Source organism: Adiantum capillus-veneris, chromosome 1 (genome assembly GCF_014529385.1).
Source record: "Adiantum capillus-veneris isolate H3 chromosome 1, ASM1452938v2, whole genome shotgun sequence".
Taxonomy (NCBI): Eukaryota; Viridiplantae; Streptophyta; class Polypodiopsida; order Polypodiales; family Pteridaceae; genus Adiantum; species Adiantum capillus-veneris.
The window spans coordinates 119581836-119605969 of record NC_140931.1 but is presented as its reverse complement, the minus strand read 5'-3'; the positions used below and the strand labels follow the sequence as shown (position 1 = coordinate 119605969).

Below are 24134 nucleotides of genomic sequence, written 5' to 3'. Positions count from 1 at the left end.
TCATCTCAAACAATGGCATAACATAATCAAAATGCCTAGCATGAGAGCACTCACAACAACGTTAAGTGATACTAGGACAAGCAATGAAACAATACCCCTCTCTCTCTCTCTCTCTCTCTCTCTCTCTCTCTCTCTCTCTCTCTCTCTTTGGAGTTCTCAAGGGCTGTGAAGTACATGATAAAGATGCATCAAAACCCCTCACATAAACTTCCTAGAATATCATGGAAAGCAAGCAAAAAAGTTCAAAAGATGCATAAAAGCAAGATCTTAAGCACAAGATGGATGCAAGACATGAGGAAGTAGTTTGGGAGATGGGATGCATTACACTTGTTACATGATGCCTCAATAGACTCCTGATGAGTGAATGAAGCTTTTCAAGAATGCCAATGTATTACGGCTTGAGAGGAACTTAATGGGTGTGTGCTCCATACAATTGCACCACCCATATTGCCCCCAACGACAAAACCATGTTCATTGCCGAAAGAGGAAACCACACTCATCCTTATATTTTGGATAATGGAGAAGAGTCACATTGACTACGCACATTATGCTAACTGCAAGTTCAAGAGTTTGAGTACCACACGCTTCTAGACTGCTCGGCTTTTGCTCACATTCGAATTTGCTTTCCTTATATGTTTTGGCATGAATAAGATGTACACACTTTCCTCTCCCTGCCACAGTGTGGACCCCCCATTGCGATTCTCATCACCACGATCTCGAGCATTGAGTCACTTATGACTCCCACACAATACATTACATGTACTTTGGTCCCATAGGTCATATTTGACCTCAGCGCGGACAATAATAAAATCTCTCTCTAAATATTGTTGTATATACTGAAGAGACACTCCGTCCACAATGTTACATGATGTATAAAATAGGAAAGTTAGCCTAGCCTATCCTAGTCCACTTGGCCAAATTTGTGATCAATGAAGAGTTTTAGAAAGACTACTGATGAATCTGATGTCCTAGTCATGCCTTGCTTAATTGTCATCTAATCAAATTGCCATGTTAGGAGACTAAATGCTGGTTGTACTACAGACCGATTACCACCTCAGTATTTCTTGCATGCGCCTGAATCAACAAGAACATGAAAAGGGATATATCACACATCCACATATACAAGACCAGACTCCTCAAGAGTTGTGGAGAAAAATGACTTCCTCGAGATACATGGATATACCTCACACGAGCTTCAACATGTCTCGAGACAACTCAAAATTATTTGTCATAGCTATGGCATAGACAACAAGAAACACCTTGATACCTCCGAAGTGATAGATATGCTAGCTATTCAATAATCAAAGAGGCATTATATACATCCCTTCATAATAGGACTTATTTACAAAGTTTAAACAATAATTTTTGTTGGAAGGGAATTTTAATTGCTTTACAGTTTATACACAATTTAGAAGTTCATTTGGATTGTTTTTCTTCAATTTCAAATTTTAGCGTGGGACACTCTTTGGGAACCAACCTTGAAGGTGTTAAGGTGAGATTTTGAGAAAGTTACGTATGTAAGAAATATCCCTTAACACAACTTTTAAGTATTTGCAAGTTGTTTTCTATAGAACCCGAACACAATGTGACTTCTCAATATCACATCGACGGTTAGGTCTCCCCAATCTCAGAGAAATGATTTTTTTTTCAAAACATATTAAGTGCATAAGTGAAGGGTGGCGACTAGAGAGCGTGACAAGATATACAAATCAATGAGACCAGTCCAAGCATACTTGAAACTGATTGAGAGCAACAAGCCTTTGAAAATGAACTAAACTTGGAGACCTTTTTTTTTTATGTTCATTATTTCTTCAGTATGTGCAGAACGTCTCCTTCCGACCAAACTTTTGGCCTTTGCTTTACTAAAAGGCTGGAGTCGACGGCAAAAAATAGCCACTTTTTCACTAGCTATCCTGGAAGATGGGCATTATCATCAGAAAAGGTTACTTGATTGTGATTGTGGATGGATGTGTGAACGAGATTGGGATTGCGATGTGTGTGACACTGGAACTGGGAGTGAGAGACATGATTGAGAGTGATAGCTTGGGGTGGTCGGAAGGCTATGTTTTGATATCATCAATATCAATACCAATTTTCTGTTCTTTTCCATCTGCTCTACGCACTCTGCTAATTCCTGTTATGTTAACATCTCTCTCTCCCATGTCGCGTCACAATGTGTTATCAGATGAGAGTAAAATCTAATATTCGATCAAGGGTGATGGGTTACCTTAGAGATGCCGATGCCTTGATGTTTTCTTTCTTAAGTAACGCAAACAGGAACATGCTTTACAGCAAACTTCCCCACACTAGAGCAATGGAGCCATTCAAAGGCAGGTGGGTAATTTCTTTGAGAGCAACACCTCAGCTCAAGCCATGCCGGCTCTGGGTAAACGGAGTAGATGTCAACACCATCGCCGACAATAAGTATACCTTCTTTCATAAATGGCTCATGAGGAAAAGAGGCTGGCACATAAAGGAAGAGAGGCTGGCTAAAAAGAGGCAAACAATTAACATCAAAATTCTAATGTACATGTTCACCTAGGCTCAGTTCAAGTTTGAACCTCATGGTGCACCTTGCTTTTGGCTAAGGCAGCTTTGGCCAGCATTCACAGGTATATCTCCACCTCCCACATTATCAGAGCATGGACTGATTCAACTTGTGACTCCATTTTTAAAAAAAACATTTGCTGTGAACCTACTTTCACCCATAGATGCACATGTTAAATAGAGGGAGGGATCAATAGTAAAAGAATGAACAGAACACTGTGCCAGACCTGGCACAGTATAACCCATTCCAACATCTACAACGCAGGGCCTGCCATAAACCATCCCACCATGTTGATTCAACAGAATCATTTTACAAACTGGCATGTTTTTCTTTACTTGCATCCGTTGCCACATGCAGAAGAGATGGGTATTCACACCAGTCAACCCCCAACGATTAGGCATCCACAGTAAGCTTTTCAAACATTCAGCAACTCTACAATGGGCCTTTCTGTCGGTTTACTTGGCAAACCCCAATATAAGCTGTAGTGTACAAAGAGCTCTGCCAGAGTCATAATATGTCCAATGCTCTGAATGTTCAAAATGTCGCATGACAGCACAATGCCTTCAACCTCATCCCACCATAACCTTCAATACTGACTTTTTCCTCTATTTTCACTTCTCTTCTAAGGCAGGTGGGACACCACCACGCCAATATCCTGACTTCGTCAATCCACTATCGGCAAGGAACTTGGCATATGCTGATTCAAGCTGAGCATAAGTTTGGCGTAGATTCTCTTCTTCAACATCCTATTATGATAAGGTACAGAATGTTGGTAGATGTAAATCATACTCTAAATTGCATACATGTCTACAAAAAACACAGATTAACCATGAAGCATGTTTAGAACTCCCTCCCATTGACACCTCCTCTAGCGGGCCAATTGTAGGCACACAAGGTAGCCAATCTATTCCCATTCTCTGCAACTCAGGAAGATCTGACACCTCTCCATCAAGTATGCATGAGAATATCACCCCATTGGGCTAGGTGCTTCAAGATGGGGACACCTTAGCCTAACAAAATTCTATCAGAACAGGAGCATTTTTCTGGGTAGATGTCTATCTAGGCACATGCACATGCAAGTCCAAACACTATCTTGTGCATGCACGCATGCATGCATGGTCACACTCGCAAGCACATGCATGTATGCATACATTTTAATAAGAATGAAGTCTTCCTTCAACATGAGAATGAACTGAAGTCTTGCCCCTGCACCTAGGTGAAGCGCAGTTTAAAAAAGTAGAATACCACACGAAAAAATTGCAAACAGCAGATAAAAAGAGCACATCAGTGTCTAGGAGGTAAATATACGATCTGACAACATCATGAATACCAACCATAAAATTTTGCATTGACAAGAGATCAAATTCAAAACTTTGGGAAACTCACTGTTGTTCGGCTATCTGCAAGCAAATCACCTTCAACCTCATTCACCCTCCGGTCATCATCTAAAATACCTTGCCACCTCCTGAGCTTCGGCTGGTGATGAACTTCTTGAATTTCCGTTTGTACTTGAGATTGTAAAAGTTCATCTCTTCTTGTTCTTAGTCCATTGACATATCTTCTTACTAGACTGGAAATTGCCAGCAGCAGCACAAGTGACAGAGCTAGTCTCACCTGCTTTCAAGTAAGCTCAAGCTCAAGTTCAATCTCTCTCTCTCTCTCTCTCTCTCTCTCTCTCTCTCTCTCTCTCTCTCTCTCTCTCTCTCTCCGTGCGCGCGCGCACAAATACACACTTTTTTTTGTAAATCACTGGTATTAATTTACAAGTGGGAAACCGCAACACGAGGAAAACCCACTAGAAGACCATATACAGCATAAGAGAACACGAGTGCTCTCATGGAATGGAAGCTAAAAACAGTCAAAGAGAATCCTGTAGGCATCAAGGGAGATATCTCCAGCCTCCAAGGCATAGTGTAAGATTGCCCAAGCGACAATTTAAAGTGGTGAAAAGGATCAGCCATAGAGCCATGAAACATCTGAAGGTTGCGCTGGTTCCATAGGGCCCACAAAGCCCAATATCTGACCCAGCTAAAGAATACTCAAACTGAGAATGCCGAGGCTGTATCACACCAAAGAGCCAAAACCGTCAATGAAAGGCCCTTGCGGGGAAACGAAGATGAAGGGCAGCCGAGAGCCTGTGATAGACGAGAGTGTCTACACTGCCACTGTGCGACACTGGTCCCTCAACACCACCACATCAGGAACATGAAGAGGACGTGATATGCCTCGCCTGTAGGAAGCGACCAACTAGAAGAGCACCCACCGCATATCGCCATAGGAAAATGTGCTCTTTAAGAGGCAAATAATTGTTTCATATTCAAGACAAAGTGCGTTTCCACCACAATCTGGATTCATGAATAGACCATAACTGGTTGCCATGCTGCACTATCCAAGCATCCGCTTGTAAGAAGGCATAGACACGGCCAGCAGATAAGTGTGCACAGCAAGTGGTGGAGAGGCACCAATCCAACAAACGAGAATCCATGACGCATGGAGGTACAAGCATGGACTGAATCTCCCGCCAAACATGACGATAATGAGGACCCAATGTGAAGCGCTGAGCCGCATCACGAAAAGATAGAACATGCCCATCAATATCAACCACCTGATCAACCTGCCATAGTCCTTTTTGAGAGAGGAAGTTTGCCTGACGAGGAGAGCGCTGAGTCACAGTGACTGAGAAGACCTTACTCCAATGAATACTCTCCAATCTCAGAGAATTCCCAGAAAGGAATTGACGACCATGCCATGATAAATGCACTGTAACAGCCCTCCAATCAACAATAAGGGAGGAAGCAAAGGGGCAACCTGGAATACGGCCTTCAAGCTTGCCAAATATGACATCCCAATACGATGTATGCCAATGACCAAAAGCAAGTGTAACAATATTGGCGCATAGATAAGAAAGCATTGAAGTCCAAGGTTGCTGTTGGGCAACCACAACGGGTAACAGCATGGCTTTCCTGGCATAGACATGTTTTTTCAAATCCAAAATGTTCAATCCTCCAAGGCACTTAGTAGTGCATATTTTCTTCATAGAAAGAAGCCTAAGGCCTTTACGATGAGAGGAGGTCCGCCAAAAATGCTCAATCTTTGTTGTGGCCAGGATAAGAGAGGCAGATAAAACTGCACATATGCCACAAGAATACATTGAACAATTCTGAGACGCACATGTAGTGGCCGAGTAGATAATTTCCAGTAATGCAATTTATATTCAAGGCGATGCCATACCCAATCAAGCTTAAGCTTAGCAGATACATTCCATCCAATTGGGTATCCGAAATGACACACCAGAGTGTAAGAGGAAACAATCTCACCTGGCCATAATAACTTGTGCCATTCATAAGCATTCAGAGGGATCAACCTGGATTTGCGAAAATTAACTTTCAGCCCAGCCGCCAATCCAAAGAGATGGAGAACATGCATAATTTGTTGTACATCATCATAATGATTCCGAAGTGTGAACAGTGTCACCAGCGTGTGACTACTATCTATCCTTTTTGTTGATTTCTTTCTTATTATCTATTTACTTTCACTTTTTGGAAACACCCCTCGGGAAATCTAACTGCCCTGCATTGCATAGCTAGTGTGGAACTGTTCAGAGGGAGTCCAGGCCTGAGGGCAAGAGAGCACTAAGGTTGGACAAGGACTATGGTTAGCCAAGTGGGGTCATTGACTAGCCAAAGTGGAATCCTTTGCTACAGAGGCTACATTTCAGTTCTGGATGTGGCCGCAGTGTACAAAGAGGGTCGGATGACCTAGAAAGATACAATGGCAGCATCTCCTAAAATTTAGGGAACTGCTATTTTGGGACCTGAAAATGTGTTGACGTCATTACCTCCGGAATGACAAGGGGAACATTTTCTTACTCTGCCGTGAAGTCAACTGGGCAACCGGTTGGGAGATTTTTAGGCGGCAACCCAGAAACGGGAAAATGCTTATAAATGTGCCAAGTGGCACCTTATGGTGCACTTGCCTCATGCAACAAGAAGTGGCGCTGAATTTTAAGCTGGGAGAGCCTCATTTTCAGTTTTGTCACAGGTTAAGAGCTATGGAGTGCTTGCTTTCCCTCCTATGTACAGTGCGGTGCCAGGAGTGATGCCCTGCACGCTACGCACTGCCCTCTCTCTCCCCTTTGGCAGTATGTTATGCTGCCCCTCTAGTGGGCTCTTCATTTGACCAATGTACAGTTGTGTGGGTTCATGCGCGATTGCCGAGGCAAGAGCCTCTTGCACAGGTACTGGATTAGCTAGCGGCTAATTCCCCCGCAGGTACAGGTGAATTCGGAGAGGTTTCACGCCAGAAATCTCGTCCGATTCAAAGGGCAAGTAGCCCTACAGGTGCGGGACCTCGAGGACTTGCTATGGATGCGACCGGCACGCGAAACGGAGCCCGAAACAGTAAATTACAGCCTGTTGTGTATTTTTGCAGGTTTAGGGTTTTGGTGTATTCAACACCTCGTCAACACATGTATTGCCTGCGTGTGAACCCTGTCCCAATGACATAGTGGTAGCTTCCCACTCTGCCATTGCTTTGAGTCACTAACTTTCCAATGACAAAATGGTAGCTGCACATTTTGCCACTGTCTTATAGTACACGTTGGATCCCGAACACTTTCGAGCATACCCAAACCGACAGTTTAAGAATGCAGTTACACATGTACTCTTCAATAGAAGCAATCACTGTATCCTTGACAAACTGACAAGAAATACTCACTTCTATAGCACTAACCAAACTTTTGGACATTCCATAAGAGCAATTGCCAAACTGACAATCTGTACAGCTCTAACATTCATGTAACAGGTATTTCATTTGAGCTCACTTTAAATACCATGTAGATCATTTGTTTCAGAAGCCATTGTCACACTGACAATCCATGTAGCTCTGAAACTCATGGGGTCATGGTAGGTTGCAAACCGAAGGCTTCAAGGTAAAGTGATAACACAGTTGGTGACTCTACAAGTTCACCTTCTTCCATCCACTTAGCATCCATTGGTAGATAGTTTCTGAACTTTACCAAGTAACGCCTAGCAACCTTTCCTTTCACTTTCCTTTCTTTGTGTGCCAAAATCTGTTCCGGGACCAAGATCTCGTCAAGTTCCTCGACTTCCGGCTGATCTTCAGCTGGCATATTGTCATAATAATCAATATCTAATTCTCCTAAATGATTTTCTCATATTAAACTGATCATTTAATGTGGGGAAGTGCCAAGGGAGAAAAAGCTAGAATATTGGTTAAGTTAGCAGACCGGCCACAGTAGGGATCCAAAGGAGGGAAAATAGGGATCCAAAGGGGGGGCCATCTGCAAAAGAGCCATGTGAAACAACGGGCTAAAAAGACCCTAAGGTTCAGCCCATTAAGACTTCCAAAATGCTAAGGTTCCAAAATTCAAAGGTTGTGTCCAAAGGTCAACCTTAGGGAAAATTGGATGCTTAGTGTGTGCCCAAAAAGTCTTTCTACATCCCTACATGGGAGGGGGCGAGCCCCAAAGCTAGGGGATGAGAGAGAAAGCCACACACACACACACAGGCTCCCTTTACACAAAGGGAATGAGGGACACATGTCAGCTCCCTAGGCCAGATGCCCACAAGGTATGCCCAATTCCTATTGGAAGACCTTTGAAGTGGACCAATGAGAATTAGGCTAGAGTAAATCTAGTTTAATTAATTTAAAAACATTTAATAAAAGAAACCAATAAGAATTAAGTGTCCTAGAAGACTATTGGGCAGTCTCCCAAGGGGTCCAATGAGCATTCAGGAGCCCCATGGCTTGCCTGATTCCTATTGGCCAGGAGGCAAAGGGGTCCAATGAGAGTTTAGTTTAATTATTTAATTATCTAAAGCTCTCACAAAAGGGGAAAGGGGGACACATGTCAGAAGGCTATCACTTATGCTGCTTAATCCCTATTGGCTTGACCTGGGGAGGTCCAATGAGACAAAAGCCAGACTAACTTAGCAGCTAGGGCTCGCCCAAGAGAGAGAGAGGGCTGATTTTTGCTTGGCATTGACACACACACACTCTCACACTTGACCATGTGTGAAGGGAAAATACTCTATCTCCTCCCAAGCTTTAATGGAGAGCTCATCACCTACTCCAAGCTTGTGAGATAGAAGCCTACATCAACACTCTCTTGGCATGTGGATGCAAATCCAACCAAGAGCCAAGCTTCAATGCATGCTCATCTTCTCTACCAAGCTAATTACTAAGCTAAGCTATGCTAATATGAGTGATTATGTGAGGAGATGTACTTCTTTCTCGTAAGATACTTCTTTTTCCTCTCAATCTACTCTCATACCCTGCTAGCTCTCACCATCTTCGAAGGTGTGTGAGGTCTTGGGTCTGAGAACGGGGATAATTCAAGTTGTGTTTGATTAAGTGTTTTGCTTGGTGTATGAAGCTTCCATCTTCATTGCACTAGCTCGTCTTGAAGGAACACAAAGAATTGTATTGTACAATGTCTCTCTTGATGGGAGAAACCATAATACAAAGCCTTTTGGAGGGGGGACCGGCTCCATGCAAATCCGGTCCTCAACTGTTGTCAATAGCTTAATTGCTCTCTCTTTTGAAAGTATTGTCGATGCTATCTAACTAGGTGTTATGCTTTTTGTTGCTCTCTCCACCCAAGCACTCTTGTAATTCTCATTAGGAATCAACTCTAATGAAATGCCACTATGTTCATGCTAATTTCCGCTACACATAAGATTTTAGGCCATTAAATGTTACATTGGTATCAGAGCTCAAGGTTTCTCTTTTCTTGCTCAAGAAGGGAGGTCCTCAAGCTAGCTACAAATGGTTGGTATTATTAATTGCCTGTGAGTAAGTAGAATAGGGATTTTTCAGCCTTGCAGTGCGCCTGCCTTTGTGCAGTTAACGGGGCATCACCGTCGAGAGCTATGGTCTTAATAGTGGAGTCCTACGGGGCTTGCCTACGGCTTAACCACTATTGAGCTATTAGAAGCTTGACAGGAGCCGGTGCTGTTTTGGTGTCGAAAGACCCTCTCTTCTATTCCTTGCAATTAATGGTATTCGAGCCGCGGGTACAGTAGCTTGAGTGCTTTTTCTAAAGGGGTAAAGAGGAGTAGCAACTAGGGCTTGAAGTGCCAAAGTACACCTAAAAAGTTTACACCTAAAAGTTGTTAGAATGGCTGACAATATTAAAGAGAGTGAAATTAATGTTGATAACTTTGATTTTGCTCATGAGCAAGCTACTAATGATGCTTCAATGCTTGTTAATTATCTTGTTTCTAAGCTTCAACAAGCCATGGGCAATCCATCTCTCCAAAGTGAAGTGCAACGGCAGCTCCGTGCTCACGGGATTCTCCAAGCTCATCACCATGACGAGAGAACACCTAGGAAGCCTCCTTGTGAGACTACCAAAAGAGGTCTCTCTCCGATTCGGGAAGAAGAAGAGAATCCATATGAAGGGCTCAAGAACTTACTTCTTGATGATGCATCTCCTTCCCAAAGGAGAACTCAAGAGCCTCCACCGAAGGAACGAGAAAGAAGCGAGTCTCCCGCCACCTCGGCGGAGATGGCTCCACGAAGACGGCGGGCTAAACGCTCTCCATCACCACCAAAGCGGAGAAGACCATCACACTCTTCTCCACGCCATAATTCAAAGAGGGATGATAAAAAGCAAGAGAAGAAAAAGGCGAGAAAGAGGACACCCTCTTCTCCATCTTCTTTATCCTCTTCCTCTTATGAAAGCTATGGTGAAGACGACAAAGATCAAGACAAGAAAAAGGCGAGAAAGAGGTCACCCTCTTCTCCACCTTCTTCAAATTCTTCATCTTCTGAAGAAAGTGATGGTGCAACTTTTGAACCATCAAAAAGAAGAGGCCATAGGAAATCCTATGCCGCATGGAAGAGGTCGTCCAAGCTGAAGAAATTCAAAGAGGGAGGGAAGAGCATCTCTTTCCTTACCTATGATGGCACCTTCGGTGCTACAGACAAAGTTTTGGCCTTTATCCAGCAATTCGATGCGGCGTTTGGAGATGAGGGCTTCACGGAGTCCTCTAAGCTACGCCATGTAGCTATGCACTTTCAAAAGTCCGCCAGACAATGGTGGTCTAGCCTACGAGCCAACGGTGAAGCTCCACGAACATGGAAGGCTTTAAGAGCTTCCATTATGAAGCAGTTTTTGGCCACCGATGCCAAAGACAAAGTACTCACCGAATGGCGAAGCTTAAAGCTCTCTCCCAATGAATCCATCCACAAATATGTAGACAAGTTTTGGGACCTACAACTCAAAGCCACTGTCTTCAAAAAGTTGGATTTTGGAGAGCAAAAGCAACAATTTTGTGCGGGCTTAACCGAAGAAATGGCGGAGTATGTCAACTCCCAAAGGCCACGTACCATATCGGCGGTAATACACCATACTATGGTGGCCTCGCGAATCAATTTCCAAACGGGGGGTAAAAGAAATAATAAGCCCCCGGAAAACAAAGGTTCCAATGAGCCTAAGGGGAAGGACAATGTCCAAAAGTCTCCTAAGGGCAATTCCAACAAAGCTAAAGAGAAGGGAGTTTACAAAGGAAAGAATAAACTCTCTCCTGAAGAGCTTGAGCGTTATCGTAAAGATAACCGGTGTTTCAAGTGCGGCGAACAAGGGCATGCGTACCGCGCTTGTCCCCAAAAGAACAACCGCCAAGATCCTCCTAGAGCTTCTTTGGTTGAAATCCAAGAGGAGGAGATTCACCAAACTCACCACAAAGGATCTCCTCTATGCCATGCTTGGGGAAAGGTAAGAGAACATGATGCTTTTATTCTCTTTGACCCTGGTTCTACTCACAATTTCATATCTATGGAGTTAGCCACCAAGCTAGGCATACAATCCTACGAGATGGGAGATATCCTACCCGCAGACAGTGCCTTCAAGGGGCAAGAAGCTTCAGTCACTCCCTTAATCGGGAAATTGAGGCTTCATGTCCAAGGCTATGTGGACAAAGAGGATTTCTTTATCTCTCCTCTCAAGCATGAGGATGTAATCCTAGGGGCACCATGGTTTGACCGTCTGGCTGCCCATGTTAAATTTCCTGAAAGGAGAATCTCCTTTAAGTTCAGGGAAAAGGACATGTATATAGATGCTAGGGAGATGGGTAACACCATCCCCATTGTACATACACCAGCTTTCAACAAGTCAATAAAGAGCTCTATTTCCGTGTACATGATTTTTGTTAAAGATTCTCAAAATGAACCTAATGCTTTAGCAAAAGAAAATAAAAGCAACCAAAAGGAATTAGAGTTATCCAATTTTCTCAAGGGGTTTCAAGATGTCTTTATTGACGACATCCCTTGTGAGCTACCTCCTAAACGAGGTAATGACGACCATGCAATTGAACTTCTTCCAGGAAGTTCACCGCCTAACAAACCTCCTTATAGAGTTTCTCAAGCTCAACAAGAGGAGATTATGCGGCAAGTGCATGAGTTAATTGAGAAGGGCATGGTTAGGCCTAGCTCATCTCCATTTTGCTCACCTGTGCTATTAGTGCAAAAGAAAGACGGCACATATCGTATGTGTGTCGACTATAGAGCACTAAATAGGATCACTATCAAGAATAGGTTTCCCGTTCCACGGGTAGAAGACCTATTTGATAAGCTACAAGGATCGACCTACTTCAGTAGGATTGACCTAAAAAGTGGCTATCATCAAATAAGGATAGTTGATCAAGACATTGTAAAGACCGCATTTCGTACTACATTTGGTCTTTACGAATACATTGTCATGCCTTTTGGCTTGACTAATGCACCAGCCACATTTAACCGCTTGATGGAGAAGCTGTTCAGACCTCATCGAACCTTCACTGGAGTGTTCTTTGATGATATTATCATCTACTCTAATTCATTAGAGGAACATAAGCAACACCTCCAGGTAATATTTCAAGTTTTAAGAGAGAATAAACTTTATGTTAATCGAAAGAAAAGTGAATTTTTCTTGCAAGAGATTCAATATTTAGGTCACATTATCTCTCAAGATGGAATCCAAATGGATCCATCCAAGTTAGAGGTAATAAAAGGATGGCCTAAACCAGGAATCTTCATGAACTAAGAAGCTTTATAGGTATGTGTGCATACTATAGACGCTTCATAGAAAAGTTCTCACAAATTGCGGGACCATTACATGACCTAACAAAGAAAAATGTTAGGTATACGTGGTCTGCTAAGGAGAACAATGCTTTCGAAAAGCTTAAAGAAAAGCTTATCTCTCAACCTGTGCTTACACTACCGGATCTCTCAAAACCATTTGAGGTCCAATGTGATGCTTGTGGTGATTGCCTTGGGGCTGTTTTGCTCCAAGAAGGGCACGCCATAGGCTATGAGAGTCGAAGGCTCGACCCTGTTGAGCAAGCTCTAGGCATATACGAAAAAGAACTCCTTGCAGTTCTACATGCCTTAGACTCATGGAAGCACTATTTATTGGGGACTCCTTTCATTCTGCGAACGGATCACCAAAGTCTTAAGTACTTCATGACGCAGACCAAGCTCTCCGACAAACAAATGAGGTGGGCAAATTTCCTTTCGCAATTTCATTTTCATATTGCTCACATTGCTGGCAAGCATAATCAAGTAGCCGATGCACTCTCAAGACGACCGAGAGTGAATGCGGTTTCCATAGCAACTCACAATGATCTATCTTTAATGATAGATGAGTATGCTATTGATCCCGATTTTAGAGATGTGATTTCAGCCCTTGCTTAGGGAAGAAAGAAGAACCATTTACTTTACAAGATGGTTATCTTCTCTATGGCAATAGACTATGCGTTACTAACTCACTACGTGAGAAAGTAATGTATGAATCTCATGCTCCCCCATATGCGGGGCATAGAGGGATTCAGTCTACCCTAAAGGGAATTGAAACATATTTCTATTGGCCTACCATGAAAGTGAACATACATGAGTATGTTTCCAAATGTGTGGTATGTCAAAAGACAAAATTTGATAGAGGGAAGCAACTTGGATTGCTTCAACCCTTGCCAATCCCTAATTCACCATGGGAGAGCATATCCATGGATTTTATCTTTGGATTGCCTAAGTCTATCCATGGGAATACGGGAATATGGACGATAGTAGACAGGTTCAGTAAACAAGCTCATTTTATACCTGTCAAAAAGACTATCAAAGCCCATCAAATGGCAACCCTCTTCATTTCACAAATTTTCAAGTACCATGGCTTGCCAATGTCCATAGTGTCGGATAGAGATCCTAGAATGACCAGTAATTTCTGGAAGGGTCTCTTTGAGAATTTAGGAACAAGGCTAAACTTCTCTTCGGCCTATCATCCACAAACTGATGGCCAAAGTGAAATAGCTAACCTAACTATTCTCGATCTACTAAAAGCCTATGTAACGGAAGTAGATCAAAGATCCCAATGGGAGAAGTACTTACCCTTAGTAGAGTATGCTTACAATAACACTGTACATACTTCTACAGGAAAAGCACCTTTCGAGGTAATTGAGGGAAGATCAAAAAGTCCCTTGCTACTTAAGGTACATGGGAAGATCTTCGCTGCAGATGAGTATAGCCGAGACCTACAAGAATCTTTCCAAAAGATTAAGGATGCTATCTCTATCTCACAGCAAAGGCAAAAAGCTGCTGCTGACAAACACAGAAGAGCCCAAGCCTTTAAAGAAAACGATTGGGTCTTGTTAAAGTTTCCCAAGGCTCAATTAAGGCACACGACGGGCAAGAATCCTACGGGCCACCAAAAGTACTATGCTAAACTAGCAAAAAGGTACTATGGTCCCTTCCAGATTCTTAGGCCAATCAATGAGATGGCCTATCAACTTAAGTTGCCCAATCATTGGCTCATACACAATGCTTTTCATGTGAGCCTCTTAAAGCCTTACAAAGGAGAGCCACCTCAAGAACCAACTATTGAAGACCCACCGGAGATCGAGGACCACGAGGAGGTGTTGCAGCCCGAGTCCATTCTCCGACATGAAGACAAGGTATTAAGAGGCGGTAAGACTATCCGACGATATCTTATTAAGTTTAAGAATTATCCTTTTGAAGATGCTAGATGGATGCAAGGCATACAATTAAAGGATAACCTAAACCTTGTCAATGCTTACAATGCTTCCCAAGAGTAAGCAAATGTACAAAATGTTAAAAATGAACAAAAATTTTTGTCTTATAAGACTCTCTTTTTCTTTATTTGTGCACAAAAATGAAGTAGTATGCATGCTTAGATCAAGTTTGCGGAGACGACGTCTCCCGAACACCAAGTAGAGCTTGTCACTCTACTATGGAAGACTGATAGGACTAATGTGCAGACATGCTTGCGGCAGCCTCAGGCTCTCAAGCGCCAAATGGACTAGTCATCCATTATGGAATGATGTCGTAGGGTAACATAGGGATCCTCTACCCGCTAAGAAAAGGACTCATGCATATGCTTTATCTTCTCTACACCATAGTCGAGGACGACTATGATTTCAAGAGAGAGGTAATGTCATAATAATCAATATCTAATTCTCCTAAATGATTTTCTCATATTAAACTGATCATTTAATGTGGGGAAGTGCCAAGGGAGAAAAAGCTAGAATATTGGTTAAGTTAGCAGACCGGCCACAGTAGGGATCCAAAGGAGGGAAAATAGGGATCCAAAGGGGGGGCCATCTGCAAAAGAGCCATGTGAAACAACGGGCTAAAAAGACCCTAAGGTTCAGCCCATTAAGACTTCCAAAATGCTAAGGTTCCAAAATTCAAAGGTTGTGTCCAAAGGTCAACCTTAGGGAAAATTGGATGCTTAGTGTGTGCCCAAAAAGTCTTTCTACATCCCTACATGGGAGGGGGCGAGCCCCAAAGCTAGGGGATGAGAGAGAAAGCCACACACACACACACAGGCTCCCTTTACACAAAGGGAATGAGGGACACATGTCAGCTCCCTAGGCCAGATGCCCACAAGGTATGCCCAATTCCTATTGGAAGACCTTTGAAGTGGACCAATGAGAATTAGGCTAGAGTAAATCTAGTTTAATTAATTTAAAAACATTTAATAAAAGAAACCAATAAGAATTAAGTGTCCTAGAAGACTATTGGGCAGTCTCCCAAGGGGTCCAATGAGCATTCAGGAGCCCCATGGCTTGCCTGATTCCTATTGGCCAGGAGGCAAAGGGGTCCAATGAGAGTTTAGTTTAATTATTTAATTATCTAAAGCTCTCACAAAAGGGGAAAGGGGGACACATGTCAGAAGGCTATCACTTATGCTGCTTAATCCCTATTGGCTTGACCTGGGGAGGTCCAATGAGACAAAAGCCAGACTAACTTAGCAGCTAGGGCTCGCCCAAGAGAGAGAGAGGGCTGATTTTTGCTTGGCATTGACACACACACACTCTCACACTTGACCATGTGTGAAGGGAAAATACTCTATCTCCTCCCAAGCTTTAATGGAGAGCTCATCACCTACTACAAGCTTGTGAGATAGAAGCCTACATCAACACTCTCTTGGCATGTGGATGCAAATCCAACCAAGAGCCAAGCTTCAATGCATGCTCATCTTCTCTACCAAGCTAATTACTAAGCTAAGCTATGCTAATATGAGTGATTATGTGAGGAGATGTACTTCTTTCTCGTAAGATACTTCTTTTTCCTCTCAATCTACTCTCATACCCTGCTAGCTCTCACCATCTTCGAAGGTGTGTGAGGTCTTGGGTCTGAGAACGGGGATAATTCAAGTTGTGTTTGATTAAGTGTTTTGCTTGGTGTATGAAGCTTCCATCTTCATTGCACTAGCTCGTCTTGAAGGAACACAAAGAATTGTATTGTACAATGTCTCTCTTGATGGGAGAAACCATAATACAAAGCCTTTTGGAGGGGGGACCGGCTCCATGCAAATCCGGTCCTCAACTGTTGTCAATAGCTTAATTGCTCTCTCTTTTGAAAGTATTGTCGATGCTATCTAACTAGGTGTTATGCTTTTTGTTGCTCTCTCCACCCAAGCACTCTTGTAATTCTCATTAGGAATCAACTCTAATGAAATGCTCACTATGTTCATGCTAATTTCCGCTACACATAAGATTTTAGGCCATTAAATGTTACACATATCTTCTGGCACATCACCCACATAGGGTCTCAGAAGACTCACATGAAACGCATTGTGAATCTTCCAACTGTCAGGCAATTTCAGCCTATATGCAACATCACTGATTATGTCGCATACTTGAAAAGGCCCATAATAACGCATGCTGAGCTTTGGAAACAGTCTTTCCTTGCCCTTCATCTTCTTTAACCTTGCCTTTTCAAAGCGTAAAAGCACCCAATCACCAAGTGAATATACCACTTCACGACGGTGGCGCTCAGCTGCTTTCTTTTGCTTTGCCTGAGTCCTTTCTAAGGCCACTTTGACCTTCTCGTACATTTCATCCATGTCCTGAACATACTTATCTGCTTCAAATATCTTGTCCTTTGTATGCAGTATGAGAGGAACTTTCTTGCCACCTTCAACTATCTCAAAGGGTGCCTTGCCAGTTGATGAATGCACTGTATTATTGTATGCATACTCCACCAATGGCAAATATTGCTCCCACTTTCCTTTATGCTCTGACACATAACACTTCAGCAGATCTAGGACAGTAGAATTTGCCTCTTCTGACTGCCCATCTGTTTGAGGATGAAATGGCGAAGAGAACTTGAGCGTGGTGCCCATATTCTCAAACAAGCCTCTCCAGAACAAACTTGTCATGCGTGGATCACGGTCGCTAACAATCGACTGTGGCATGCCATGATACTTGAAAATATTGCTCATAAACAAGAGTGCCATCTGATCTAGCTTTATCTTCTTCCTGACAGGAATAAAATGAGCCTGTTTGCTGAATCTGCAAATGATGGTCCAAATACCATCGTTTCTTGTCTGCGTTCTCGGAAGATCAAAGATAAAATCCATAGCAATACTTTCCCATGGTTTGTCTGGAATAGGTAGTGGTTGCAATAACCCTGGTGCCTTTTGCCGGTCAAACTTGACCTTTTGGCATATTAGGCATTCTCGCACAAAGGCATCCACATCTCTTCTCAATGTAGGCCAATAGAAGAATGTCTCAACCGCTTTAACTGTAGCATCAATACCACGATGCCCTGCATACGGTGGGACATGACTCTCTTCCATAACTTTGCGTCACAATGGCTTTGTGACACACAATCTGCCATGCATCATCATGAACCCATCTTTGAGAAGATAGTGTTCATGACGTGTCCATCCATTAGTTGCTCGAAGACCCTTGCAAAATCTTCATCATTTGCATAGTGTTCTCTCATATCATCAAGTTCATGATGATAAGGAATCGACACAGCTGAAATTTGTGGCTTCCTTGACAAGGCATCAGCCACAACGTTCTTCTTGCCTTCCACATGCACAATCTGAAAATGGAACATGGACAAGATATTTGCCTATCGCATATGCTTCTCAGATAACTTTGTTTGTGTCAAGAAGTATCGCAAGGTCTGATGGTCCGTTTGGACAACGAAATCTGCACCTAGCAGGTAGTGTTTCCAACTTAAGAGCGCATGAATCACAGCCAGTAACTCTTTCTCATAGACCTGCATGGTCATCTCTGGCCCTTGCAAAATTCTGCTCTCATAGGCTACTACCCTGCCATCTTGCATTAGCACTGCACCATTGCTACTACCGCAGGCATCACACTGGACCACAAATGACTTCCTAAGATCTGGCAACACAATGACTGGATCTGAAGTCATCTTTTCCTTTAAGAGATTAAAAGCTGAAATCTCTTTTTGTGTCCATCTAAAGGTGACAGCCTTCTTTTGAAGAGCATGTAAAGGTGAAGCAATCTCAGCGAAATTTCGGATAAACCTTCTGTAATAGGAGCATAGTCCCAAAAAGCTTCAGACATCATGCACCGTCTTCAAATTTGGCCATGACTTGATCGCTTCAACTTTTGCAGGATCCATTCTGACACCATCTTTTGAGACAATGTGTCCCAGAAAGTGAATCTCTTCCAGAAAAAACTCACTTTTCTTTGCATTGATGAGCAACCTATGACTGCGTAGCTCTTTGAACACAATGGCCAAGTGATGCCTATGCTCCTCTTCATTCTTTGAGTAGACTATCATGTCATCAAAGAATGTACCAACAAACTGCTGGTGTGGACGGAAAATTCTGTCCATCATCCTATTGAACGTAGCAGGATCATTTGTGAGACCAAAGGGCATCACTAAAAATTCGTAAAGGCCAAAGGTCGTTCTAAAAGCACTCTTGTGCACATCCTCTGATCTAATGCGGATCTGATGGTACCCACTCTTTAGATCTATCCTGCTAAACATAGCTGCTCCTTCTAATTTGTCCATAATATCATCAATTCTAGGTATAGGGAACCTATTCTTGATGGTATTCTTGTTCAGTGCACGGTAGTCGATGCACATACGCCATGAGCCATCCTTTTTCTGCACCAACAACACTGGAGAACAGAATGGAGATGAACTGGGCTGAATCAGCCCCTTTTCTAACAACTCCTGTACTTGGCCCATTATCTCTGTCTGCTGAGCCGCACTAACCCTGTACAGAGGCTTATTTGGTGGGCTACTGCCTGGCACCAAATTTATCGCATGGTCCTCGGGTTTCTCTGGCGGTAATTGAGACGGTAATGAATCAGAAAAACAGTCACTGTACTGTTGTAAAAACATTGACCTTTCTTTATCTAGCACAGATAAATTTGATTCATCACAATCTGACACTTCACGTGCAAAAACCAAGTACGCAGAAAGATGCTTTTTCATTACAGAAGTAATAGCAGAAGCTGATACAGTAGGAATAGACTCCCCTTTAAGCTTTACATCCAGAATATGAGTCTTTCCCCTGCTCTGTACAGTGATCTTTTTGTTGTAGGCATCCATGATTCCCTGTACACGAAACAACCAAGGAATACCTAACAACACATCACATCCGTCCAGTGGCATGATGTAAAATTCTTCAGCATCTACATAGGATTGGATATGTAGACGCAACTTTCCAATGATGGGTGTCACAGCCTCTGTATGGCTAGGACATGCCAAACCTGCCTCTGCTGTATACCCCATCTCTTCACGTTTGATTCCCAACTTTGAAGCCAATTCTGGGGAAATAAAGTTGGCTTTGGCACCTGGATCAAAGAAGATAAGCACTGTTTGATCCCTAACCTTTCCCCATGCTCTGCAAAGCTCACTTGCATCTGAATTTGGCTTATCGCCCACCATATCTGGCACTAGACCAGCCATGGGCTTCTTTCCTTTCTTGTCTTCCTTGTCATCAAAATCAGCTGGCCTTTTCTTTGTAGGACAATTGTAAGCAATGTGGCCAGGCTGCTCACATATAAAGCATTTGTTCTCTGTCCTCAGGACCTTCTTTTGCTCTTCTGACTTGCGAGGAAAACCTCTTTTCCATTTCTTTGTTGGTCCTTTTTCTGATTCAGCCGTAGCTTTGTCTTTCCCTGCGTTGGCTGACTCCTGAGTCCCTTTAGGAGCCTCATTGGGAACGTGCTTCTTGGCTGAATTTTTCTTGCCTGATCCTGCCTTGACGCCAGTGTTAAATTCACAATCTTCTCCGTTGAGCAAACCATTGCCAGTGTTTGCTACCTCGATGAGCTGCGTCAAAGTAGTGACTTTTGTCTTCGTGCAGTATTTTCTCAATCCTTTGGGTAGGCCACAACAGTATTTTTCAATCTGTTCTGTCAATGGAACAAACCTATAGGAAGTTACTGGACGTAGAGCTTTCCAAAACTTCCGATTGTAATCATCCAGATTTCTGCAAGTGGCAGCATTTAGCTGGTGCCATTCTGTCATGACATCTGCTTCAAAGTCATCAGATAACCATGCTGCTGCAAAAATCTGCTTGAAGTAAATCCATGTGGACGGAGCTTGCCCTTGAAGCAATAAAGTTGTCCACCATTGTCCCGCATTCCCTGTCAAGAAAGTGGCTGCCTTGCGGACCTTTGAAGCCTCTGTAAAGTTTCCCCCTGCATAGGCCTTGTCAAACTGCTGGAGGAATGAGAGAGCCTTCTTCCTGTCATCAAACCCTGTAAAGGTCGTGAATGTCACACCTTTGCCACCTTCTTTGTACGGAGTTGGCCTCTCCAGCGGCGTTAAATTGTCATATGGAAGTGACTGAAACATGGGAACACTATTAGGGATCATTTGTGTTCCTTGGCCGCTATTAACTTGACCTGTAAATGCCATATTTGGCTGCTGATTTGTAATTCCAGCCATACCAAAATTTGCCTGTGGCATCCCAAATTGGCCCTGAGTGCTCTGAAACCCTGGTTGCATACCCATGACACCATACATGGGGTTAGGCATCATCGTTTGAGCACCCCCAAACACTGTTCCTAGCGTGTAAAACTGATTTCTAGGTGCATGACCAGCCATGCTCTGGAATACCGATCCACCTCCAAAATAGCCAGGGTGTACTGAAGGTGGTGGGAAGACCTGTTGCATAGCCTGTAGGTTGCTTCCCTGCCCATTAGAACCAGCTATAGGCTGCTGAAAGGTGGCGGGCTGAACTGGTACAGCTTGAAAAACTGGCATCTCAGCCACCTGTTCTTGCACCTTAGGCACAGGTTGTGGAGACTGCATGTTCTCCGTCAAGTGTACAGGTGTTTCCATTGACTGTGCGGTATGAATCACCTGTGCTCGAGCCTTAACAGGCTTTTGAATATGATCCAGTGACCCAACTTGCTGAGACGGAACAGGAGGTTGTAGAAAGGCTAAAAACCTCGGGTTCTGCATTACTTGTGTGAACATAGCCACAGCAGTAGCCAACTGGGTCCTGAATATATCGTCATCTGTCTGTGGTGGTCTTGACGACTCACCCACTTCATGTGTCTGTTGACCCTGTGAAGAGGAAACCTCTTCAGTCACATCATCTGGTCTGTCAGCCATAATTGCAATTCCCTGTGTCTGGTCTATGATCCCCTGTGTCATCAAGCCCAAAACTGACCAAGGCTCACTTCTATGGGAAAAAGTGATTTGATCCCGTCGATGGAACCATGAAACCGGCTTGTTCAATCCAAAAAGGGCGGTAGACTTTACTTTAAACCTTGATTTAGCTTTCACCCATTATTAGTCGTCTATTTTACCTGCGCTACAGTGACACAAGAGAGGGGAATGGGATACAGATGCTAGAATGCACCTGTATGAGAAGACCAACACCAGATTGGCCCCTAACTTAGGCGCCCCTTTCGGTATTTCTTTATTGTTCAAAAGAGGGAATATACGCTGTGGTTCTTTCCAAGCTGCCCCGCACAACCTTGGCTGAATTTTGACTGTTTTGGCTTGATTTCGGTAGCAAAACTGTACTAGAACCCTTCACAGTCAGTATTCCCACGCATTGGCCGACTTTCCCGACGCATACGGGCACTTTGCAAAACCTGGCGAGAATCTGCAGCACGCTGAATTCTCTGTTTTCAGCCCTGAAAATGCGCCAGATCACCTGTACAACGGTCCCCTTGCGTCCCCGAACCTCCTGGGGGTATTAGGGTCCGTTTAGGGCCAAAACCCTAAACCTGCAAAAATACACAGCAGGCTGTAATTTACTGTTTCGGGCTCCGTTTCGCGTGCCGGTCGCATCCGTAGCAAGTTCTCGAGCTCCCGCACCTGTAGGGCTACTTGCCCTTTGAATTGGACGAGATTTCTGGCGTGAAACCTCTCCGAATTCACTTGTACCTGCGGGGGAATTAGCCGCTAGCTAATCCAGTACCTGTGCAAGAGGCTCTTGCCTCGGCAATCGCGCATGAACCCACACAACTGTACATTGGTCAAATGAAGAGCCCACTAGAGGGGCATAACATACCGCCAAAGGGGAGAGAGAGGGCAGTGCGTAGCGTGCAGGGCATCACTCCTGGCACCGCACTGTACATAGGAGGGAAAGCAAGCACTCCATAGCTCTTAACCTGTGACAAAACTGAAAATGAGGCTCTCCCAGCTTAAAATTCAGCGCCACTTCTTGTTGCATGAGGCAAGTGCACCATAAGGTGCCACTTGGCACATTTATAAGCATTTTCCCATTTCGGGGTTGCCGCCTAAAAATCTCCCAACCGGTTGCCCAGTTGACTTCACGGCAGAGTAAGAAAATGTTCCCCTTGTCATTCCGGAGGTAATGATGTCAACACATTTTCAGGTCCCAAAATAGCAGTTCCCTAAATTTTAGGAGATGCTGCCATTGTATCTTTCTAGGTCATCCGACCCTCTTTGTACACTGCGGCCACATCCAGAACTGAAATGTAGCCTCTGTAGCAAAGGATTCCACTTTGGCTAGTCAATGACCCCACTTGGCTAACCATAGTCCTTGTCCAACCTTAGTGCTCTCTTGCCCTCAGGCCTGGACTCCCTCTGAACAGTTCCACACTAGCTATGCAATGCAGGGCAGTTAGATTTCCCGAGGGGTGTTTCCAAAAAGTGAAAGTAAATAGATAATAAGAAAGAAATCAACAAAAAGGATAGATAGTAGTCACACGTTGGTGACAAACAGTGAATCATCCGCATAAGCTTGACCAATAAAATGCTTTCCAGATGGCAATGTTAGGACATGCAAGTCTCCAGCTGAGGTTAAGGACTTTAAATGCATAAACAAAGGATGAGAAGCAACAGCATAAAGCATTGAGAGGACATTCTTGTCTGACAAAACGACCGAGAGACTAAGGATCGGTAATATATCCATCAAGCAAACTAGCGGATGTGCTACGAGCATATAAGAAATACACCGCCTACCCAAGTTTAGGCCCAAAGCCAAGCTTTTGCATCACCTTAGCGATGTAGTCCCAAAGGACCGAGTCAAAAGCTTTTTCTATGTCGACCAACATGACCAGAAGGTCCTGCTTGGTGTACTTTGCTATTCCATACCAAGAATGACATTTGCCAAATTATCAATAATTTGGCGTCGTGGAATAAAACCATATTGAGAAAGATATATGCCTGAATGCAGGTAGTCTTTGATATGGTTGACAAGCATCTTGGCCATTAACTTATAGACAACACGCATGAGAGTGATTGGTCGCCAATGGGAGAACTCCTCACATAAAACCTGTTTCGGCAACAATTTAAGAAGGCCCTCTTTCCAAGAGGATGGCATTTGTTGTTGTTCCCATGTCCTATTAACCATGAATAGCAACGGATTCTTGAGATGATCCTAGAATGAAATGAAAAACTCAACAATGAGTCCATCCCAACCCGGGGATTTCCCACGGCCCAAATTCCTTAAGTTGTCCTGCAATTCCTCCTCAGTGAAAGGAACCTCCAGCTCCTGTGCTTGCTGCGGAGAAAGGATCGAATTTACATGTGATAGAAACAAAAAACGCGCATGCCGTGCTTCTTGTGAAAGATGAGTAGGAGCTGCAAAAACAGTCCCATAATGTGTCACCAAAGCTTCAACAAGCTCCTGCATGGAAGAAGTCCACTCCCCAAATGGAAGTTTAATTCTTTTGATAGCTTGATTCTATCTAGTATGATGTAAATGCTTGAAAAATTTCTTGGAAGCACAACCTTTATCTTGAAATGCATGTTGTCTACCTCTAGTTTGTCACTTGGTCAGTTTTCTTTGCTCATCGAGACGCAATATATTTCGAGCTGAAAATAATTCAGCTAGCTAAGCTTCAGAGAGCTGAGA

The 24134-nt window shown here is 43.5% G+C and overlaps 1 protein-coding gene and 1 long non-coding RNA gene across 3 annotated transcripts in view; one reads left to right on the top strand and one right to left on the bottom strand.

The window, feature by feature from the left end:
* Positions 1 to 1674: 1674 nt before the first annotated feature.
* LOC147465437 (uncharacterized) overlaps positions 1675 to 24134 on the top strand; it is a 98803-nt gene continuing 76343 nt past the window's right edge. Inside the window, exons 1-2 of one of the 2 annotated variants that reach the window (XR_015189191.1) lie at positions 1675 to 2612; positions 3176 to 3307. This is a non-coding gene — a long non-coding RNA (uncharacterized LOC147465437). The remainder of the gene's footprint in view (positions 2613 to 3175; positions 3308 to 24134) is intronic. The other variant, XR_015189190.1, reaches the window with a different exon arrangement.
* The window catches only part of LOC147465436 (uncharacterized), a 98305-nt gene continuing 76885 nt past the window's right edge, over positions 2715 to 24134 (bottom strand). Inside the window, exons 5-6 of the mRNA XM_086520126.1 lie at positions 3935 to 4162; positions 2715 to 3294 (exon numbers count right to left, since the gene is read on the bottom strand). Coding sequence (XP_086376252.1) covers positions 3160 to 3294; positions 3935 to 4162 — 363 coding nt within the window. The 3' untranslated portion in view covers positions 2715 to 3159. The remainder of the gene's footprint in view (positions 3295 to 3934; positions 4163 to 24134) is intronic.